This window comes from Oncorhynchus keta, chromosome 30 (genome assembly GCF_023373465.1).
Source record: "Oncorhynchus keta strain PuntledgeMale-10-30-2019 chromosome 30, Oket_V2, whole genome shotgun sequence".
Taxonomy (NCBI): Eukaryota; Metazoa; Chordata; class Actinopteri; order Salmoniformes; family Salmonidae; genus Oncorhynchus; species Oncorhynchus keta.
Window position 1 is genome coordinate 38240173 of NC_068450.1, and position 23735 is coordinate 38263907.

The 23735-nt window shown below is 42.9% G+C and overlaps 1 protein-coding gene across 6 annotated transcripts; it reads right to left on the minus strand.

The window, feature by feature from the left end:
- Positions 1-927: 927 nt before the first annotated feature.
- LOC118363539 (TBC1 domain family member 2A-like) lies at positions 928-23704 on the minus strand. 6 transcript variants are annotated; one of them, XM_035744497.2, is made up of 16 exons: positions 23444-23700; positions 20791-21331; positions 19763-19913; positions 11172-11298; positions 10638-10774; positions 9951-10213; positions 9540-9809; positions 9169-9294; positions 8877-8987; positions 7075-7250; positions 6514-6826; positions 3956-4143; positions 3337-3457; positions 2858-3043; positions 2572-2693; positions 928-1645 (listed from the first exon to the last, which is right to left on the minus strand). In XM_035744497.2, exons 1-16 carry the CDS (start codon positions 23491-23493, stop codon positions 1447-1449), a joined length of 3081 nt encoding a protein of 1026 aa, XP_035600390.1. In that variant the 5' UTR covers positions 23494-23700; the 3' UTR covers positions 928-1446. The 6 variants fall into 6 exon arrangements, with proteins under 6 accessions (XP_035600390.1, XP_052344369.1, XP_052344368.1 ...); XM_052488409.1 differs by lacking the exon at positions 23444-23700 and adding an exon at positions 22768-23382; XM_052488408.1 differs by lacking the exon at positions 23444-23700 and adding an exon at positions 22394-22437.
- Positions 23705-23735: the final 31 nt, after the last annotated feature.

Below are 23735 nucleotides of genomic sequence, written 5' to 3' on the forward strand. Positions count from 1 at the left end.
TTCAGCCACGAGCATTAGTGAGGTCGGCGCTGATGTTGGGCAATTAAGCATGGCTCGCAGTCGGTATTCCAATTCATCCCAAAGGTGTTGATGGGGTTGAGGTCCGGGCTCTGTGCAGGCCAGTCTAGTTCTTCCACACCGATCTTGACAAACATTTCTGTATGGACCTCGCTTTGTGCACAGGGGCATTGACATGCTGAAACAGGAAAAGGCCTTCCCCCAAACTGTTTCCACAAAGTTGGAAGCACAGAATCATCTATAATGTCAGTGTTAATGCTGTCGAGTTAAGATTTCCCTTCACTGGAACTAAGGGGCCTAGCCCGACTCATGAAAAATAGCCCTAGGCCATTATTCATCCACCAAACTTTACAGTTGGCACTGTATTTGGGCATGTCGTGATCTCCTGGCAGCCATCGGACTGCCAGATGGTGAAGCCTGATTTATCACGCTAGAGAATGTGTTGTCTGGTGGCGAGCCTTGCATCACTCCAGCTGATGCTGGGCATTGCACATGGTGATCTTAGCCAAGCAGCCGCACACTAGCCTATGGAAAGTCATTTCATGAAGATCCCGACGAACAGTTCTTGTGCGGACGTTGCTTCCAGAGGCAGTTCGGAACTCCGGTAGTGAGGGTTGCACTTCACAATAACAGCACTTACGGTTGACCTGGGGCAGAAATTTGACAAACTGACTTGTTGGAAAGGTGGCATCCTATGACGGTGCCATGTAGAACATCACTGAGCTCTTCAGTAAGGCCATTCTACTGCCAATGTTTGTCTATAGAGATTGCATGGCGGTGTGTTTGATTTTATACAGGTGTGGCTGAAATATTGAATCCACATACTTTTGGGCATACACCATTTAAAATTATACATGATATTACATTTCATAACACTTGTGTAGCTACAAAGTTCATGACAAAATATGCAATTGAAATGTATAAAACTCTACATGACCATAGTTTGAAATACCTACTGTAGTAAATTGTCTTTGGCATTAATTCCCTTTGGCAGTGCATATACAGTAAATAATACTAATACAATGATTCAGTGAGAATATGGTTGGTCAGGTTTAGTGTTCTTGACCATAACTGACATTATTTACCTTAAAGGCATAAAACAAATGTATCCTGGGTCAAATATGTACCAGCTGGGCCACTAACAAGATGGCCCTTCCGTAGTCTACAACAGCGTTACCCAAACTCAGTCCTGTGGGCCCCAAAGGATGCACGTTTTGGTTTTTGCCCAAGCACTGCACAGCTGATTCAAATAACCAACTCGTCATCAAGCTTTGATTATTTGAATCAGCTGTGTAGTGCTAGTGCAAAACGGGGCCCCAGGACTGAGTTTTAGAAACGCTGTTCTACAAGGTGGCATTTCAAACCCGTTGCCTAGTAAGTCCACAGGATTCATTACCATCCCTCTCTGTCCAGAGTCCCTAATGGTCACTACAGCTCCTCATCGTCCTCGCTGACCAGTATAGTGTCCAAGTCCTTGCGCTGTGCGCTCTCTGTGACAAACTCTCTCTGCTGGGCCTCCAGCTCTCTGAGCTCCCCCTGCAGGCGCTCCAGATGCAGCGCACGCCGGTTCCTCAACAGCTTCATGGGGAATGGGTTCATGTCACTGAAGGCAATGTTGGTCAGCTTCCTATTGGACAAGCCCAATATTACTCAACCTGCTTATTTCCATACAGTAGAATGAATCTATATGCTGCATGGCTAAATACATCAAAATGAACAAGCTGTATTGAGCTAACCCTAGGTCTCTAATTTACCTTTTTGTCATTTAGCAGACGCTCTTATACAGAGTCACTTACATGAGCAATAGCTCCATCTCTGTGTGGTTGTACATGCATGCATTGGTCGGACAGGAGTTTCTGAAAAAGTGATGCCGAGTAAGTCATCCTGGCTATGTCTATACAGGCAGCCCAATTCTGATATTTTTTTCCACTAATCACATCTGATCTGTTCACATCAAAAGACCAATGAATGAAAAATGAATCAATTGGGCTGCCTTTGTAAACACAGCCCTGGTATCTCATCTGCTATTTGTTTGGAGATAACAGACAGACTGTGGTGAATAGTGCCCTCAATGCACTCATCTGGCTGTATAGCCTCTTATCTCCCAAGTGTTGAGCCCATAGCTCTGCCGTCACTGCTGCTATCTGAATTATATATGGTGATGTCGGTCTTGGCCTATGGAAAAAAATAGCTCCTCAGTCTGCTCTGCCATTAACACACTGACTAAATAGGGCACCAGAAAAATAATGGTCTCAGAAGGTACAGGACAAAAAGCGCAAACCATATAGATAATAGAACAACTTAACGGGTTACAAATGACAAGCTAAATATGGTTTGGTGGAATGGTTCAAAATCCACGTAGGGGTGTATCAGGTGTGTTAGTGCTGGGCTTGGCTGTAAACAAAACAAATGCACACCAGTCCTCCAGGAGTTTAAGACCCCTGCTATAGTGGTTCCTGTCCCACTAGAGAAACACTGACCTAATATAGTGCTATATTTTCATAACACTGCCTCCACATTTTGACCTTCGATGATTTCTTGTGGCCCCCTCACCTGCCGTCAGAGATGGTCTTGGCAAAGAAGCGCAGGTATTGGTAGATCTCCACACTGTCATGGATCTTCAAGATGTCCTCCTCTTTGTACTTGAACAGAGCCAGGGCATACCGAAATATCACCTGCACAAAAAACATGCACGCATGTTTACATTAGAAGTGGTTTATTTACTACTACTAATCATTTTATACCAGGTCAGTCATCGAGGCCCAAATTTGAATGCCCCTGGGCTAGGGGCTGTTTACATGTTTCCAGCCCAGGCTCTAGTCTCTCTCAGGTGGGGTACCTTGGTACCCTCATAGAGGAAGGCGTCCCACACTCGCAGGAGGATATCGCTGGGCAGGCTCTCTACGAACACCACGAGGAACCAGTTGAAAGTGATGAGGGACACGTCCACGCTATGCTCCTCAAAGTGAGCCGCCAGCCGGGGTATCTTCTCAGCCATGAAGTCCTTTAGCACACACTGGTCTGCCTGCAACATCCACACACACCACGTCCCACCAGCAGACGGCGTTAGCCGATATTGGTATGTGACAAATCTTGAATTCATTACATCGTTCATTAAACTATGCTCTATTCAGTTCCATGTTTTGGTACAGATGCAGAACTAAAATGAACTAAAATCAGTTAAAACCACAACTTCCCATAATGTTGTAAATTTTTTTACTACAGTGGAGAACTTACAGAACTGTAGATCTCGATACCATTAATGCATCTATGCTGTTGTTTAAAAACATATATCCTTGGAGCCGAATCATTCATTACCTGCGAGGATATGAGCGTTTTGGTGTAGTAGTCCTGGGGCATGATGGCCTCCACCACAGCTACTAGACACCAGAAGGCATCCTGCTCACTCTCCAGCACCAGGAGAGCTATGGCTGCCAGCCTGAAGGGAGAAGGAGTGGCCAACGTCACAGTTGTCCTTGGTCATTCATTTGACATTTTAGTCATTTAGCAGAGGCTCTTTTCCTGAGCACACATTTTCATAATTTTTTCCCCCTTACTGGTTCTCCGTGGGAATCGAACCCACAACCATGGTGTTGCAAGCACCATGCTCAACCAACTGCGCCACACGGCCCCCCATATTCTGTAGAGATCGTTTTGAGGTCTGTGAAAGCTTGTTTTGTATATGTATAGCCTGCCCTGAGTGGCCAGATAGAAGAAAATGTATGTTTTAGACAAGACAATTATATTTTCACAAAAATATAATTGTCTTCATCAGGCATTCATTAAGCTGAGAACACTGTGTAGGTAATTGTTTTGGAGTCGGCACTATATATATATATATATATCAGTTTACAACTTTGTCCAATAGATGGCAGTATTTCTTGTTTTTTATATTTTATTCAGCACACTGCTGACTAATATAGATAGTCTTGTGCACCTGTTGAGGCCCTGGCAGTAGCCGATGGTGGGGTTTTGCCAGGAGAAGGCCAGCAGGATTCGTTGGAGCTGCTGCAGGGCGGGGCTGGAGGGTGAGGAGAAGTGCTGATTGGTGGTGAGAGTGCGGTACAGGTCCAACTGGATCTGTCTGGAGGCCTGGTGGGGCGATGAAAGGCTCTTCTGGCACAGCTACAACAATAACGGAAGGATTTCATGTAGGTGGATGGAAAGATGGACAGACAGATATTACAGTCCATTCTAAAAGTATTCAGAACCCCTCAACTTTTTTCAAATGTTGTTACGTTACAGCCTTGATCTAAAAATTGATTTTTTAAATATTTTAAATCCTCAATCTACACACAATACCCCATAACAACAAAGCAAAAACTGTTTTTTTAGAATGTTGGCAAATGTATAAAAAAAATTAACATTTCCATAAAGTATTCAGACCCTTTACTCAGTACTTTGTTGAAGCACCTTTGGAAGCGATTACAGAGCATAGAGTCTTCTTGGGTATCACGATACAAGCTTGGCACACCTGTATTTGGGGATTTTCTTGCATTCTTCTCTGCAGGGCAGGTCCTCTCAAGCTCTGTCCGATTGGATGGGGAGCATCGCTGCACAGCTATTTTCAGGTCTCTCCAGAGATGTTTCATCAGGATCAAGTTCCGGGCTCAGGCTGGGACACTGAAGGACATTCAGAGACTTGTCCCGAAGTCATTCCTGCGTTGTCCTGGCTGTGTGCTTAGAGTCGTTGTCATGTTGGAAGGTGAACCTTCACCCCAGTCTGAGGTCCCGAGTCCTTTGGAGCAGGTTTTCATTACATTTTGGCAAACTCTAAGTGGGCTGTCATGTGCCTTTTACTGAGGAGTCTGGCCACGCTACCATAAAGGCCTGATTGGTGGAGTGCTGCAGAGATAGGTGTCCTTCTGGAAGATTCTCCCATCTTCACAGAGGAACTCTGGAGCGCTGTCAGAGTGACCATCGAGTTCTTGGTCACCTCCCTGAGCATGGCCCTTTTCCCCGGTTTGCTCAGTTTGGCAGGGCGGCCAAGTCTTGTTGGTTCCAAACTTCTTCCATTTAAGAATGATGGGAGGCTCTTGGGGACCTTCAATGCTGCAGAAATGTTTTGGTACCCTTCCCCAGATCTGTGTCTCAACACAATCCTGTCTCTGAGCTCTATGGACAATACCTTCGACCTTATGGCTTGGCTTTTGCTCTGTGGTACCTTACATAGACAGGCGTCTGCCTTTCCAAATCATGTCAAATCAATAGAATTGACCACAGGTGGACACCAATCAAGTTGTATAAACATCTCAAGGATGATTAATGGAAACAGGATGCACCTAAGCTCAATTTCGAATCTCATAGCAAAGGGTCTGAATACTTGTGTAAGATACTTCTGTTTTTTGAAAAAAACTTTTCGCTTGTCATTATGCAGTATTGTGTGTAGATTGATGAGGAGTTTTTATTTTATTTATTACATTTTAGAATAAGGCTGTAAAGTAACAAAATGTGGAAAAGGGAAGGGGTTCCAAATGCACTGTAGATACTGTATACTGAGACACACTACCGGTCAAAAGTTTAGGGTCACATAGAAATGTCCTTATTTTTGAAAGAAAAGTTTTTAAAAATGGTCTATTAAAATAACATCAAATTGATCAGAAATACAGTGTAGACATTGTTAGTGTTGTAAATGACTATTGTAGTTGGAAACGGCTGATTTCTTTGTGGAATATCTACATAGGCGTAGGAGTCCCATTATCAGCAACCATCACTCCTGTGATCCAATGACATGTTGTGTTAGCTAATCCAAGTTTATAATTTTAAAAGGCTAATTGATCATTAGTAAACCCTTTTGCAATTAATGCGCTTGTCCTCTTGCTCAGTTGTGCACCGGGTCCTCCCACTCCTCTTTCTATTCTGGTTAGAGCCAGTTTGCGCTGTTCTGTGAAGGAAGTAGTACACAGTGATCTTCAGTTTCTAAGCAATTTCTCGCATGAAATAGCCTTCATTTCTCAGAACAAGAATAGACTGACGAGTTTCAGAAGAAAGTTATTTGTTTCTGGCCATTTTGAGCCTGTAATCAAACCCACAAATGCTGATGCTCCAGATACTCAACTAGTCTAAAGAAGGCCAGTTTTATTGCTTCTTTAATCAGCACAACAGATTTCAGCTGTGCTAACATAATTGCAAAAGGGTTTTCTAATGATCAATTAGCCTTTTAAAATTATAAACTTGGATTAGCTAACAACGTGCCATTGGAACACAGGAGTGATGGTTGCTGATAATGGGCCTCTGTACGCCTATGTAGATATTCCATTAAAAAAACAATCAGCCGTTTCCAGCTACAATAGTCATTTACAACATTAACAATGTCTACACTGTATTTCTGATCAATCTGATGTTATTTTAAATGGACAAAAAAAAGGTGCTTTTCTTAAAAAAATAAGGACATTTTTAAGTGACCCCAAACTGTTGAATGATAGTGTACAGTAGATTGAGCGATTGAGAGCTACATTGTAAGGAGGTGAACTTGCTTAATCCAATACCACCCACCTGCTGGTAGCGATCTGGGTGGCGCTCCCATAGCGCGCGTGTGCGCACCCTCACCACCCAGCGCCACACCCGTGGGCGGTACTCGCACGGCACGCCGCCCCGCAGAAGGCTTTTGAGCTCCGAAGAGGGGCAGAGGTTGTCGGCCGGGCGGCCCCCCAGATACTGAGCCCAGCGGCCCAGCAAGAGTCTGTCCCCGGCCTCCTGCCTCAGCAGGCTGTGGGAGCGGATCTCCTGGGCCTGGATCTTGGCCAGCAGTTTTATGTCCTCCACCTCGTAGTCTGGGATGATCTTGAAGCCGTACTCGTCGTGCTCCCTGAGGGACAGCCAAAAGAGAAAGATCAATGGTTTTGATGATATAACATTTTTCACTCATTGACTGACTGTGTTGTTGATTTAATGTATTGTCTCTCTCTTATGTCTCATTGTTAATTATCACAGGACATGACAGCTGAAAGCAGCATGGTGAACAACACTCCAGTCCTGTCATCTGTCAGTGTAGTGAAGCAGAGGAGACAAGGAGACAAAGAAGGAAGCCATTTTAGACTATTGAGCCCCTGTTACCTGACAGGGTTGAGTTTGAGCACGTCATTCAGGTCTCCCTGTAGTGGGTCCTCTCCTTGTAGTTTCCTCACAGCCTCCCGCTGGCCCGGTTCTAGAACCTTGTTCTCCTGCAGCTTCCCCAGTACGCCCAGATAACGACTCTCTATCTGACAGTTACGAGCCTCCAGGTATGCACACTGCAACACAAAATAAGCACCCCCTAATGAAGACTAAGGTCCAAATTCAATCAACTCTAGTGGCCATGAGTGTTTCACACTAACCACAATCCACTCTAACCCTCTTCCACTTTTATTTTTCTTTATTTTGACTATTTTCTACATTGTAGAATAATAGTGAAATAACACAGTAACCAGAAAGTGCTAAACAAATCCAAATATATTTCATTTTTGAGATTCTTCAAAGTAGCCACCCTTTCCCTTGATGACAGCTTTGCACGCTCTTGGCATTCTCTCAACTAGCTCCATGAGGTCGTCAACTGGAATGCATTTCAATTAAAAGGTGTGCCTTGTTAATTTGTGGAATTTCTTTCCTTCTTAATGCATTTGAGCCAATCAGTTGTGTTGTGACATGGTAGGGGTGGTATACAGAAGATAGCCTTATTTGGTAAAAGACCAAGTCCATATTATGGCAAGAACAGCTCAAATAAGTAAAGAGAAACAAAAGCCCATCATTACTTTAAGACATGAAGGTCAGTCAATCTGGAATATTTCAAGAACTTTTAAAGTTTCTTCAAGTGCAGTCACAAAAACCATCAAGCGCTATGATGAAGCTGGCTCTCATTAGGACCGCCACAGGAATGGAAGACCCAGAGTTACATCTGCTGCAGAGGATAAGTTCATGAGAGTTACCAGCCTCAGATTTCAGCCAATTATAAATTCTTCACAGAGTTCAAGTAACAGACACATCTCAACTTCCACTGTTCAGAGGAGACTATTTCAATCAGGCCTTTGTGGTCGAATTGCTGCAAAGAAACCACTACTAAAGGACACCAATAAGAAGAAGAGACTCGCTTGGGCCAAGAAACACGAGCAATGGACATTAGACCGGTGGAAATCTGTCCTTTGGTCTGTGTCCAAATTTGAGATTTTTGGTTCTAACCGTTGTGTCTTTGTGAGACGTAGAGTAGGTGAACGGATGACCTCCGCATGTGTGGTTACCACCGTGAAGCATAGAGGAGGAGATGTGATGGTGTGGGGGTGCTTTGCTGGTGACACTCAGGGATTTATTTAGAATTCAAGGCCAGCATGGCTACCACAGCATTCTGCAGCGATACGCCACATCATCTGGTTTGCGCTTATTGGGAATATCATTTGTTTTTCAACAGGACAATGACCCAACTCACCTCCAGGCTGTGTAAGGGCTATTTGACCAAGAATGAGAGTGATGGAGTGCTGCATTAGATGACCTGGCCTCCACAATCACCCGACCTCAACCCAATTGAGATGGTTTGGGATGAGTTGGACCACAGAGTGAAGGAAAAGCCGCCAACAAGTGCTCAGCATATGTGGGAACTCCTTCAAGACTGTTGGAAAAGCATTCCAGGTGAAGCTACTTGAGAGAATGCCAAGAGTAGGCAAAGCTGTCATCAAGGCAAAGGGTGGCTACTTTGAAGAATCTCAAATATATGGTTACTACATGATTCCATATGTGTTATTTCATAGTTTTGATATCTTCACTACTATTCTACAATGTAGAAAATAGTACAAATAAAGAAAAACCCTTGAATGAGTAGGTGTGTCCAAACTTTTGACTGGTACTGTATTTGCCACTGAATAGCCCACATAGTGACTAGGCAGGCCTACCTTCACCATAAGGCTTTTCTCCTGCTCGGAACTGTTGAGCCATAGCTTGGTCAACTGGTAGATCTCAGAGTTCAGGAACTTGTTCTGGATCTTGTAGGCCTCAATGTCATCCTGTGAAAAAGATGAATAGAGAGCTAGGAAGGACACGGTATGGGTATTTAAAGAAGCAAAGAAAAAAAAATGCTTCAGATTTGGACTACCAACATAATCTACTTCAAAAGACTATGGTTCTGGTCTGGGTCTTGAGGCCGGACTTCACTCTGATGGATGACCGATCAAACCACAAACCAACCTTGAGGTTCTCTGTGTCTTCATTTAACTGGCGGAAGGTCTGGGCCTCCAGGCCGTTGGTGGTGGACACTGTGCGTGTAGGGTCGGCCAAGCAGGCTGACACCTTCTCTAACAGCTTCAGGATCACCTGGAATGATACCAAGAGACAATGATTAGATCAGGAAGTGTAGAGCTACACTGGGAACAAAATAGAATAGAATAGACCCTCGAATCCCAAATCAACCCCTAGATCTACCCCTACTTTGCATTCTGATTGGTTACTTGGAATTTCACCGTAATGCTTAAAACCACCTATCCAATCCTTTCAGGATAATGATGACGACATGCCTATTCTAATCCTTCCCTAGCTGACCCTTCCTGTCTGAGCCTTACTTCCTGTTTTGCGTGGTTCTTCTTCCTCATCAGGGTCACGTTCTCCTGCAGCTCGGCCACGTGGGCGTCCCTCTGGGCTAGGCTCGTTCTCAGGTCTTCCCCCTCGGCCTTCAGCTCCAACAAGCGGCCTCGTAGGTCAGCGGCGTGACGCTCGTAGTGCCTCAGCAGCTCCAGGCGCTCCTGCTCGCCCTCGGCCGCCAGGAACTCTGTGCACGTCCGCTTCTCCAGCTGAGCCACCTCCAGGGCCTTGTGTAGGAGCCACACCAGTTCCTGGATGGGGGAAAGGTGAGAAATAAGAGGATAGGATGCAGGAGCAGGGTGGGAATACAAATTAAATTTAATGGAGCTGCTACTCATATCAGAAGACACTGCTTACTAGTGTGATTGATGAACTTTGGTCTTAGCTCTAACCTTCTGGGCCTTGACGTCCTCATCCAGTATGTGCTTCTCGTGCTGGAGGCAGGTCGTCCTGTCTGCGTTTTCTGAAGGAGCTTCCCGGAGCACCGCAGGCATGGTGGCACAGCTTCCCCTCGTCTTCTTCCTGCTCCTCGGGGATGGGGACGGCAATGGGCACGACCTGCCCTCTACAGGGGAGAGCTGGTCCCTGGGGTCCACCAACAGCAGCAGGGGTGTAGGGGTCAGGGGGTCAACGGAAGTCCTAGGACCTATACACTCTTGGGGAGAAAAGGTGCCATCTTGAACCTAAAAGTGTCCTTCGGCTGTCCCCATGGAAGGACCCTTTGAAGAACCCTTTTTGGTTCCAGGTAGAATCCTTTCCACGTAGAGTTCTACATGGAACCAAAAAGGGTTCTCCTTTGGGGACAGTCGAAAACCCTGTTTGGAACCCTTTTTTCTACGAGCGTAAGGGGGCATGGCTCTGTGGTTATTATGGACTGTGACAAATCACTAAAGTGTCAAGGAAAATGTATTTTAGTTTAGTCAAGAAAAAATGACAATACTGTACATAGTTATCAGACAATGAGAAAACCTGATCCTTCTGACTTCAATCAGCTGCCAACAGAGGGCAGATGTATGCCACCAGTGTAGAACACCAGTGTAGTGAGAACATCTCTAGAAGCTGCGGTGTGTGAGACGTACCAAGCCTGTTGTGGGCTGTCTGGGAGGGAGTCTTTGAGGGGTTCAGTGGGTTCCAGGGAGGAGGCACCTCCAAATGGAACACACTCCGACTCCGCTCCAGGGAGGACCGCTTGGAAAATAGACTGTGCACTGAGTTCCTGTAGGAGCAACACACACACAAACGTAACCATGCACACCAACACGCACGCACAGCAGTATCATTAACATGCAATCAATCTGGCCCACACTTTTGAACAAAACAACTATACCAGCTGCACTGAAAGTGAAAACCCACTACTAAAAAAATACTTTCATCTCAAAGTCACTTTTGCTACTAAGTAAATCTTGGCATGTTAGCAGATAATAAGCACCTGTAGTCAGTCACAAAGCCACAAACAGTTGTAATGACTACAATCAGCAAAGTCGATGAATATCAAGTCCAACGTCAACTACTTCAACGTATCCCATGCCGTATGTTGTACAGAACCAGTCATATGCCTCAATCACAAATGAACGGGATAAGACGGGAACATCTCAAAATGATGAGACACTTACTGAATCTCTATCAGAGGGTGTTTGATGGAGAAGTTGATTAGGGGGTTCCGTTGTGGCGGCGCGGGAAGATTGGCGGCCTCCTCGCCTATGAGGCCTGGCGGGGTCTTCACCTTGGGCAGGAAGTCATCTACATTACAGGAAGTAACAGCAAAGAACAACGTAAGTGGGATCACACCCTCTGGAGCCAGGGAACACAAAGGACACGGCTACTCATGTAACAAGCAGGGAACTTCCGGCTAAAGACAAAGAGAGTGACATCATGGGTTGAAGTACAGAGGATAAAGATTATGACTGGGCATGAAGACTTGTGTTAACTTGTTCTTCAGGTGAAGTTGTTTGCTCTTACTGTACTGCTATGAACTGAAGATTATCACATTGGGTGAGAGCTGGGAAAAAAAATCCAACCCATTGAAATGTCAAGATATTCATATATTTTTGCGTGAAAGGAACCATTTCCGGACTACTTTTGGGCAGCCAGGTTGTGCACGCTGGATGAAACTAGTCAAAATATACTGTTTTGTTCCTCCATAAGCTCTGTGAAATATTTTGGGCCTGTCAGGACAAGCATGAAATACCTCACAATTCACAAACCAGTTGGTAGGAAAGGTTGTGTCTGTACCAGGAGCAAACTCAGTTATGTTGGTCATAGCCATAACAGGGTAGTAACAATAACATAACTTTCATGTTGTTCATTCATGCTTATTCCAGACATCTATGACTTGAATATCTTAGGTCATCTTATGTCTCTTAAATTCAAGCGGTTTGCGCTTCAAAATAACACAAGGATGTACAGCACCAGTCAAAAGTTTGGACACACCTACTCATTAAGGGGTTTTTCTTTATTTGTACCATTTTCTACATTGTTTCTTTGCAGCAATTTGACTATGAAGGCCTGATTCACGCAGTCTCCTCTGAACAGTTGATGTTGAGATGCGTCTGTTACTTGAACTCTGTGAAGCATTTATTTGGGCTGCAATCTGAGGTGCAGTTAACTCTAATGAACTTATCCTCTGCAGCAGAGGTAACTCTGGGTCTTCCTTTCCTGTGGCGGTCCTCGTGAGAGCCAGTTTCATCACAGCGCTTGATGGTTTTTGGGATAGCACTTGAAGAAACTTTAAAAGTTCTTGAAATTGTCCCGATTGACTGACCTTCATGTCTTGAAGTAATGATGGACTGTTGTTTATTTTTGCTTATTTGAGCTGTTCTTGCCATAATATGGACTTGGTCTTTTACCAAATAGGGCTATCTTCTGTATACCTCCCCTACCTTGTCACAACATAACTGATTGGCTGAAACATATTAATTCCACAAATGAACTTTTAACAAGGCACACCTGATAATTGAAATGCATGAAGACCTCATGCAGCTGGTTGAGAGAATGCCAAACGTGTGCAAAGCTGTCATCAAGGCAAATGGTGGCTACTTTGAAGAATCTCAAATACATTTTGATTTGTTTAACACTTTTGTGGTTACTACATGAATCCATATGTGTTATTTCACAGTTTTGATGTCCTCACTATTATTCTACAATGTAGAAAATAGTACAAATAAATGAAAACCCTTGAATGAGTAGGAGTGTCCAAACTTTTGACTGGTACTGTATGTTGATTTTTTGGACCAGAATAGCCTGTAGCCTGTGTGTAATGTAGCCATGCTGTGTTGTAACCATGGTTATATTTAGTCTGTGGGCCCTGCAGCCACCTGCTCCTAGTGCAGCAGGGTGTCAGACGTGCACTTCCTCTCTCTCTGGGCAATGCAGAACCACTTCCTGCAGCTGTCAGAGGGGCTGTAGCCTAAACCAGAGTTACTCAGACTCCTCAGGGGGAAAGAGCAGGGCACGCTGGAATCACCTGGGACACGTTCGGTAGGCAAACTTTGTGGAACTCTCAGAAATATGTCTCTGAATAAGATAGAAATATGTCTCTCTGAATAAGATAGAAATATGTCTCTCTGAATAAGATATATTTCTATCTCTGAATAAGGAATGTTAGCTCTATTCATGACATTTCTATCTGCAACATTCTACAACTTTTACCCTGGTTAGATTTCGTTTACCACTTCATATTCTACAGAAATACTATTGTAAAATTGGTGGTGCTTATTTAATTGACTAGCTAAGAAAGTGTGGCGTAGCAACGGAGTAAATCCATTGGGTAATACAGTACTGCTACCAAGTCATATCTAATACCAAGTGGATGAAATCCAACTGAGCTTATCTTCACATTCAGATTGAATGACGGTACATTAACTTCTCCATTCCTGTAAAATCACTAATGGTAGATAAGTGGCTTAAGTCTCCAGAGATGAAAGCGGAAACGCATCCAGCGTGAGCATTATAGCTTTGCGATCCAGTCAAGCCAGGAAATGTCTTCAATTTGCAGATGGAAAAATCAAAGCACATCTTATCAACGTGGTTTCCTGTCCCAAACCCCACCCCAGCAATCTCAACCTTGGCCAGGTCACCCATGGGACATGAACTACACTTCAACACCGGAATGTTGAATCATTTATTTTCAATGATGAAAGCCTGTGTAGGTGAAAATAACCTTCAATCTTTTTCATGAAAATGCCATGACCCTAAAGGCCTTTAAGTAGTAAATCTACATTTAGGGCCCAAAAAGGGAAGCCGAACCTTAATTTGTTGAGTACCTTTAAGACATTCTATTGTTTAGACAGCAAATACCAGTGTGTCAGTTATTATCTGTTTCGAAGTTGAAACATGAATGTTGGCTATGAATGAACATTCTTCTCGAAACTATTGCAACAGATAAAAGCAATCTGCCAGGGCCAGTCATTGTGTACAGTCACCTCCAAAACTATTGGCACCCTGGATAAAGATTAGAAAAATAGACTTGATCAAATAAATAATACAAATACTGAGCTATACTGTATGCAAAAAAAAATCTAAAAAGGTTTTAGTTTATAGTAGTACAATTCCTCAGAGAAAAACATTGTTTAACAAGCAATACAAAAGAAATCTCCCAAAGATTCTTGCCACCCGTTGTCATTACTTTGCCCACCTTCCACTTGCGAGGATAACAACACTGAGCCTTTTTCTACAATGTTTTATGAGATTGGAGAACACATTGGGAAGGGATCTTTGATCATTCCTCCATACAGAATCTTTCCAGATCCTTAATATCCTTAATCTGCGTTTTTGGACGGCCCTCTTCAATTCAAACCACAGCTTTTTAAATGGGGTTCAAGTCCAGAGACAGACTGATTTTGCGGTCAATTAACAATGTGTTTGGGGTCATTGTCTTGCTGGAAGTAATCAGGCCCACCACTGTTGTGTCGTCAGCATACTTGATGATTTAGTTGGAGACCTGCGTGGCCACACAGTCATGGATGAACAGGGAGTACAGGAGGGGGCTGAGTTCGCACCCTGAGTACGCACCATACATACATATTCCTCTTGTCCAGATGGGATAAGGCAGTGTGATAGCAATTGCACAATCCGTGGATCTGTTGGGGCGGTATGCAAATTGCGGTGGGTCTAGGGTGTCAGGTAAGTAGAGGTGATATGATCCTTAACTAGTCTCTCAAAGCAGGTGAGTGCTACGGGGCGATTGTCATATAGTTCAAACATATCCAGGTGTTAGAATGGCCAAGTCAAAGTCCAGACCTGAATCCAATCGAGAATCTGTGGAAAGAACTGAAAACTGCTGTTCACAAATGCTCTCCATCCAACCTCACTGAGCTCGAGCTGTTTGGCAAGGAGGAATGGGAAAAATGTCAGTCTCTCGATGTGCAAAACTGATAAAGACATACCCCAAGCGACTTACAGCTGTAATCGCAACTAAAGGTGGCGCTACAAAGTATTAACTTAAGGGGGCTGAATAATTTTGCACGCCCAATTTTTCAGTTTTTGATTTGTTAAAAAAGTTTGAAATATCCAATAAATGTCGTTCCACTGCATGATTGCGTCCCACTTGTTGTTGATTCTTCACAAAAAAATACAGTTTATATCTTTATGTTTGAAGCCTGAAATGTGGCAAAAGGTCGCAAAGTTCAAGGGGGCCGAATACTTTCGCAAGGCACTGTCGATCTTTCTATGACATAGACTGATCAGGTGAAAGCATGATCCCTTATTCATGTCACTTGTTAAATCCACTTAAATCAGTGTAGATGAGGGGGCGGGGGGGACCGTTAAAGAAGGGTTTTTAAGCCATGTGACAATTGAAACATGGATTGTGTATGTGTGCCTTTGAGAGGATGAATGGGAAAGACAAAAGATTTAAGTGCCTTTGAATGGGGTATGGTAGTAAGTGACTGTGTCAAGAACTGCAATGTTGCTGGGTTTTTCACGCTCTACAGTTTCCCGTGTATATCAAGAATGGTCCACCACCCAAAGGACATCCAGCCAATTTGACACAACTGTGGGAAGCATTGGCGCCAACATGGGCCAGCATTCCTGTGGAACGCTTTCAACACCTTGTAGAGTCCATGCCCCAATGAATTGAGGCTGTTCTGAGGGCAAAAAGGGGGTGCCACTCAATATTAGGAAGGTGTTCCTAATCATTTGTACACTCACTGTAATATTGAGCAGACAATATACTAGAATCAGCTGCGAGATGATCTTTTCTTGAGCAGATGATAGTGGGGCCGGAACTTAATTACAAATAATTAGTAGACTGCAAATTGACTGCAAGAAGCCGAAACCGATATAATATTGAACTAAAACGTAACCATTTCAAACCTTCTTACATTTATATACGATCGCATGTCTTACAGACATTCTATTATCTTTATCAAGGGTGACAATCATTTTGGAAGTGACTCTATATTCTTTGTATATAAATGCCTGATTTTATTATTGTGGAAATATTGTATCTTACACGACGGAAACTAGTAGCAAGGAGAGCTTCCTTATTATTTTGAAAAACAGATCTCTATTCAAAAAGACTTTAAAAAGGAAAAATAGGCCAGTTGTTTCCCAGTGCCAGACATCAGCTGACTGGACTGTTGGAGGAGCATGACACAAGTCTGTTGATCCTCCAGAAAGGTAAAACATTGGAAGGGCCTGTTCAGAAAGCTGCAACGTTACAGAATGTTCAGATAGAAATTAATTGTGTAGAACAGATATGACGGTCTGATATTTAAAAAAAAAGGGAATCATGTCAATGCTTCATATAGTATTTCTATCTGGAAAGTTCGGAGTGCTTCAATTACCTGAATACACATTACTGCTTCCTTAGTAACCTTAGAGTGTAACAATGATGAGTTACATTATTCTTGTTTGCACAGTGCAACAAATATTGTAACATTAAAGCTTCAATTTTGTATGTATACTAGTTGGTTTTACCCAATGTTACCCAATGTTATGTTCATGTGTCTTGACAGGCTTGCTACACTTGATGTGCACAGTGGATTTGCTCAATCACTGAGAGGAAGTGGGTAAAAGTATTTTGGGAAAGCTAGGGGTCAGTGAATAGGGAAATCCCTAGTGCCTAACCAACCAGGGACATGATATTTAATTAAGTTACTATGTAGCCAAGGGATGAGTGTGGTAAATATGAACACCACACTGCAATTTATTTATGTCTGTTTTCACCTCATTGATTTACAGTAAACTATTGACTGTAGTATACTCAGGTTTGGGGGGGTATATCGCCTACATACCACGGCTAAAAGCTGTTCTTATCTACAACGCAACGCGGAGTGCTAGGACACAGCCATATACAGTGGGGCAAAAAGGTATTTAGTCAGCCACCAATTGTGCAAGTACTCCCAATTAAAAAGATGAGAGAGGCCTGTAATTTTCATCATAGGTACACTTCAACTATGACAGACAAAATGAGAAAAAAAAATCCAGAAAATCACGTTGTAGGATTTTTAATGAATTTATTTGCAAATTATGGTGGAAAATAAGTATTTGGTCAATAACAAAAGATTATCTCAATACTCAATACGTTTTCTGTAAGTCTTCACAAGGTTTTCACACACTGTTGCTGGTATTTTGGCCCATTCCTCCATGCAGATCTCCTCTAGAGCAGTGATGTTTTGGGGCTGTTGCTGGGCAACACGGACTTTCAACTCTCTCCAAAGATTTTCTATGGGGTTGAGATCTGGAGACTGGCTAGGCCCCTCCAGGACTTTGAAATGCTTCTTACGAAGCCACTCCTTCGTTGCCCGGGCGGTGTGTTTGGGATCATTGTCATGATGAAAGACCCAGCCACGTTTCATCTTCAATGCCCTTGCTGATGGAAGGAGGTTTTCACTCAAAATCTCACGACACATGGCCCCATTCATTCTTTCCTTTACACAGATCAGTCGCCCTGGTCCCTTTACAGAAAAACAGCCTCAAAGCATGATGTTTCCACCCCCATGCTTCACAGTAGGTATGGTGTTCTTTGGATGCAACTCAGCATTCTTTGTCCTCCAAACATGACGAGTTGAGTTTTTACCAAAAAGTTATATTTTGGCTTCATCTGACCATATGACATTCTCCCAATCTTCTTCTGGATCATCCAAATGCTCTCTAGCAAACTTCAGACGGGCCTGGACATGTACTGGCTTAAGCAGGGGGACACGTCTGGCACTGCAGGATTTGAGTCCCTGGCGGCGTAGTGTGTTACTGATGGTAGGCTTTGTTACTTTGGTCCCAGCTCTCTGCAGGTCATTTACTAGGTCCCCCCGTGTGGTTCTGGGATTTTTGCTCACCGTTCTTGTGATCATTTTGACCCCACGGGGTGAGATCTTGCGTGGAGCCCCAGATCGAGGGAGATTATCAGTGGTCTTGTATGTCTTTCATTTCCTAATAATTGCTCCCACAGTTGATTTCTTCAAACCAAGCTGCTTACCTATTGCAGATTCAGTCTTCTCAGCCTGGTGCAGGTCTACAATTTTGTTTCTGGTGTCCTTTGACAGCTCTTTGGTCTTGGCCATAGTGGAGTTTGGAGTGTGACTGTTTGAGGTTGTGGACAGGTGTCTTTTATACTGATAAAAAGTTCAAACAGTTGCCATTAATACAGGTAACGAGTGGAGGACAGAGGAGCCTCTTAAAGAAGAAGTTACAGGTCTGTGAGAGCCAGAAATCGTGCTTGTTTGTAGGTGACCAAATACTTATTTTCCACCATAATTTGTAAATAAATTCATTAAAAATCCTACAATGTGATTTTCTGGATTTTTTTTTCTCATTTTGCCTATCATAGTTGAAGTGTACCTATGATGCAAATTACAGGCCTCTCTCATTTTAAGTGGGAGAACATGCACAATTGGTGGCTGACTAAATACTTCTTTGCCCCACTGTACCACAAATCCCCGAGGTGCCTTATTGCTATTACAAACTGGTTACCAACATAATTAGAGCGGTAAAAATAAATGTTTTGTCATACCCATGGTATACGGACTGATATACCAGGGCTTTCAGCCAATCAGCATTCAGGGCTCGAGCCACCCAGTTTATAATGTCTTATATTGTAGTGCTTGGTTGCAATTTTGACTTCAGTTCAACTAACTGTATTTATCCCCTCATTAACAGTTAAGAGGGTTTTTCTACCTCTGCAATCTGCCGTAAGACATTGTAGTCACACATTGTCATAGGGTGTGTTCTGCAGCAGTGTTTGGAATCTTGTAGCCTACATGGAGATTACATTTAAAATAGCTTGTATCAAGAAGGAGCGGCATAACTTGCGACATAATTGTTTTTGTCAATATACTTGAATAAAAGTTCATTTGAGGTACAAGACAAAGTATTCATATTAAACGTTTTATTTACATATTTGTATTTATTTAACTAGTTAGTTAAGAATAAATTCTTATTTACAATGATGTTCTACACCTGCCAAACCCTAACAACGCTGGGCCAATTGTGCGCCGCCCTACGGTACTCCCAATAACGGTCAGTTGTGATACAGCCTGGAATCAAACCAGGGTCTGTAGTGACACCTCTAGCACAGTTCTTTAGACCGCTGCGCCACTCAGGAGACCCAACTTTAGTATGACATCAACAACAAACAGAAAATGTTATCAGCTATCAAAGCAAAACTTGATCCAACTGGTTACAACATTTTCAAAAATAAAACCAGTCATTGTTGATGGTACTGCAGTGGATAGCATCCATTTTACGGACTGCTGACCAATTCTGCTATTCTGTGTGTTTTTTTTACGCTGATCTTATTTTTATTTGCATTAACTTTAACTCTGTATTGTTGGAAAAGGACCCATATGTAAGCATTTCACTGTTAGTCCACACCTGTTGTTTCCGAAGCATGTGACAAATAAAATGTGTCAACTAAAAAAAGAAATCCCGCTGAGGAACAGATATTGAAACTATGCAAAGTATATTGTTCCTATTTTATAAGTGTGTCACTGATTACGTGTCTGATGGCTTTTACCGTTCAGTGCCATGATGTGCCATTCTTTAAACCTGCCTGAAGTATTACATTTCTCTTTCATCTTTTAGTGGTTCCCTAAATTATTAACCATGCATGGGACATGATGGCATTTCATTTGAACAGCTGGTATTCTTAGCCTGGTTGCCAGATCTGTTTCTACATGAACAACCTTCTCTGTCGTTCAATGTCATGCCGAACATAATCTTGATCAGTGTCTGGGGCCACCTCATCCTACTCTCCGTCTTACTGTACCTGTGCAGGTGGTGGGTAGTTCCCCCTGTCCCTCTGGTCTCTTGTGGTCAGTGCAGTGGCTTGTGGATTCTCCTGTCAGCTGGTCTCGGTGCTGCCATCTCTTCAGCTGCAGCTGCTGTAGCCAGTACATCATGGCCTCCTGGTTAGCTGCCTAAAACAGACAGAAGATATATTGTTAGGCTACTGTACATACATGAGTGTGCCATGAGTCAGAATATCTGTAATGCATGACTTCTGAAATTATTTGGAGTTATTTTTCAATCAGAATGTACCTTTGTGGACCAAGATAAAGTATTCCAATGCCAATGTGTGAATATGAGTGTATTTGTCTTCCTGTATATCAAACATGGACACGATAAAGAATAATACAACAGTTTCTTATACTTTAAGGAGAAACAGAATAAGAGATGCCTCCATTTTGTATTAGTAAGTGTTCCCATTCAGCTCTCATGATTCAGCTCTTTGACAAAAAGGGATCTGTTGTTTTCTTATTGAGAGGAATACTGTAGATTGACACTACACAGCTGTGTGACCCAAAGAGCTGAGTTAACATTTACATTTACATTTACATTTAAGTCATTTAGCAGACGCTCTTATCCAGAGCGACTTACAAATTGGTGCATACACCTTATGACATCCAGTGGAACAGCCACTTGCATCTAAATCTTTTTAGGGGGGAGGGGGAGGGGGGTATGAGACAGGTATTCAAATACAAGAGCACCACTGTTTCACTGCCTAATTTTTTATAACCTCTTAGCGGTCTTCCCCATCCCTCCCCCAAAAACAATGACCTTTCAGAAATGTTGATGACACTCACATTCAGAACAACTTCCTACATTTCAAACCCTGGTGATATAGTGAACATCTGAGGGTCCCTAATGTGATTCCCCTCTAATCAGGGACTCTCTGGCCAACCAATGACATTATTCATCAATTAATTAACTATTCATTCAAGAAAACCAGCAGAACTGTCAACATCAAAGTTCAGATTTAAATACCCATTGAATTGAATATTTGAGAAACCTTACCTTGAGGACAAAGGTGCGTTCGGGGGTCTGGATGTGAAAGGTGCCCTGCTCTCCTTGGAGGGGGTATCCGAGCGTGGCGCTGCACAGCTGGATTCTCCCCAGAGAGGTCACATCCAGCGCCGTCCTGTAGTAAAACAACTGTCTCTTCTTCACCTCGTATGTGAACCAGCGCGACTTCCATGTCTTCAGGGGACCTCCTTGTTTAAGGAGATACCCACAGAGTTTAAAGTTAGACAGGCTTTCCGTGGGTTGTTGCTGGGCTTGGTCGTCCGTGGTGGTGGCGGACTGAGTAAGGAATGCTTGGCTCTGGCTGTTGTCTGTGGTAGCGGTCTTAGCCGGGACCTCTTCAGTCTGGTGGTCTTGACTCGGCTGACCCATGCTGTTTGTGTGTGTAGCGGTCTCTTCAGTGCTCCAAGTCCCCAGTGTTGAGATACAATCATCACCATCATCATCCGCTGGGCTTACCGCCTCTGCTTGCAGAGGAAGTGAGTGAGACGAGGCAGCGATGGGATTTCCTTCTGGGCCCTCTCCCTCCATCACGCTGAGAGAAGAAGAGGGAGAAGAAAAAGGAGAAGAAAAACAAAGCAAACAATGACTTGGTAGCCTACAATAGAGAGGTCAGGATGCTATATTTAAACAATTGGACACTTGACATAGGAAGTGAGGGCTTCAGGATGGGATCAGCATGAACACATGTTAAAGGTCCTATGCAACTGTTTTTATCTCAATAACCACTCATGTGTATTAAATTATTTAATAGGCCAATAAGAAAGAGTTCCAAACCTCTCTGCCAATAACAGCTAGTTTTTAGTTTCCCCCTGCCCACTCAGAAAACTCCCAGGCAGTTCTGGAAAAATTCTTGCTTGAGAAATTTCTATTTTTATTTATTTTTGACAATTTTAATTTATAACAATCACAGAAAGGAACTTAATTGTAACCCAGAAATGATTTGATATTGAGATAAAAACAGCTACATTGGACCTTCAAGCTTTTAACTGGGAATTTATTTAATACACACTTCAAAAGATTCACGCTCACGTACAGACACACACTTGATATGACCACATTTTACGCTCCATTGATGTCATGTAGGAAACTTGTAAATACTGGTGCTCTCAAGACAACTGCTAATTTGGGAATCTTCTGGTCATTAAGTCAGAGCTCTAGAAAGATGCCCGAGTTTCTGGCATGGAATTCCGAGATGGAAAAATCTTTTTGAATTGTCATCTCAGTCAAAAATTATTTCAGATTTCCAAGTTGTCTTGACCGCACTGATGTCGGAGGTGAAAGATTTCCGAGTTCCCAGTTGTTTTGAATGCGGCATACGACCTTCCTACAGGGAATAATGCATGTGAATGCCCCTCCATCGTAATTATGCCTAGCGGCTCGATCACACTGACAGCGTTTTTGCACAAAATGATAAGCAGCATCATCTGGATATGTGTGCAACAAAAGTTTAACATTCGTCTTCTGCTACCATTTCTGTCAAGCCATCTATGCATACAATTCGATGCATACGCTCAATCCAACGTATGCACCACACAGAACACACTGCAACTGCCTCTGCAATGAATGTACTTTAGGTGTAACAAAGCGCCAAGACGCTGTAGGTGTGATCGAAGCGTTATGCATTCCATTGACCAGATACTCTAGTGGCCATATGAACAATGAAAGTAAACATCTTAAAAAATGGAAGATAGTTGGGAGGAGGCAAGATCAGGTGGGACCAATCTAGCCAATGAGAGGGAAGATATGGGTGTGAACAACAGGCACAATGGTTTCCACTAGTTACAACAGCCAAGTCCAAATTGGCTATAGCACCAACATTGAAGTAAACAAAAATGTGCTTTTTTTGGGATCTTAATTTAAGGTTAGGCATAGAGCCCCACAGTGGGGGTGTCATAATACCTAGCAGTCAAACAGGGAAATAGTTTTTAGAAACACTTAAAATAATGGCTGTGTTTCGTGTAGGCTTACCTTGCGGGATGTTTTCATAACCATGTAAATCTCGAACAAGGAGACTTTTAGCAATATATTAAACTATTTGCTCTCCGATTCGAAAGTCCTAATCAGCGTCAACATAGACATCATGCAAAACTACAAATCTCTGCAAGCTCCTTGCACATCATCTCTAGCTGACAGGTAGTGTCAATTTAAAACTTGCACAAGACAGTTCACAGAAAAAAAGAAAGAAAAAAAAGACAGTTCACAGAATAGCCACATTAACAGCTAATTATCGTTTCGTTTTTGGGGAGTAAAAACAGGCGAATATACTGATAAAAGCCACATGTTACTAGACAGATTTACACGGTTATCAAAACGTCACACAAGGACAAGCCTACAAGAAACACAGCCCGTATTTTAAGCGTTTCTAAAATTCCCGATGGGAAAAATGAATGCTGTAAAATTTCCCAGTTTGACTGCTAGGTTTTCTAGGTATTGTGACTCATACTTTGGTACTCTACTATAATTGTATCAGTGTAGTTAAGATTAGGTTTAAAATCTCATTTTAATAAGAAGATAAATTGTAGAAATAAGCGGGGATTCTTTTCTCAAAGTTGCCGGGATGTCACTTGTCCTACTTATACCAGTACACTTGTAACAACCTAATCATTATGGAACTTAAATAGTGCAAGAGGCTTCACTGCAGTACCTGGTTCGAATCCAGGCTGCATCACATCCGGCCGTGATTGGGAGTCCCATAGAGCGGCACACAATTGGCCCTGCGTCGTCCAGGTTTGACCGGGGTAGGCCGCCATTGTAAATAAGAATTTGTTCTTAAACTGACTTGCCTAGTTAAATAAAGGTTAAATAAATAAATAAAATAAAATACAAAAGTAAGCCATTACAATGTTGTTTCGTCACTCTCTCAATGAACTTCATACAAAAACTCCTCACTTTGTGAGCGAAAAAAAGCCACTTGCTGGAAAAACAGATGTTGAACC

What these genes read in the sequence shown, in the direction of transcription:
- LOC118363539 (XM_035744497.2), bottom strand. Translation starts at nt 23,493, where the DNA reads ATGGGACTCCCAATCACGGCCGGATGTGATGCAGCCTGGATTCGAACC. An exon ending in AAGACACAGAGAACCTCAAG is followed by an intron (nt 8,988 to 9,168) that starts GTTGGTTTGTGG and finishes TCTTTTTCACAG; the next exon opens with GATGACATTGAGGCCTACAA. An exon ending in TACTGCCAGGGCCTCAACAG is followed by an intron (nt 3,458 to 3,955) that starts GTGCACAAGACT and finishes TTCTCCCTTCAG; the next exon opens with GCTGGCAGCCATAGCTCTCC.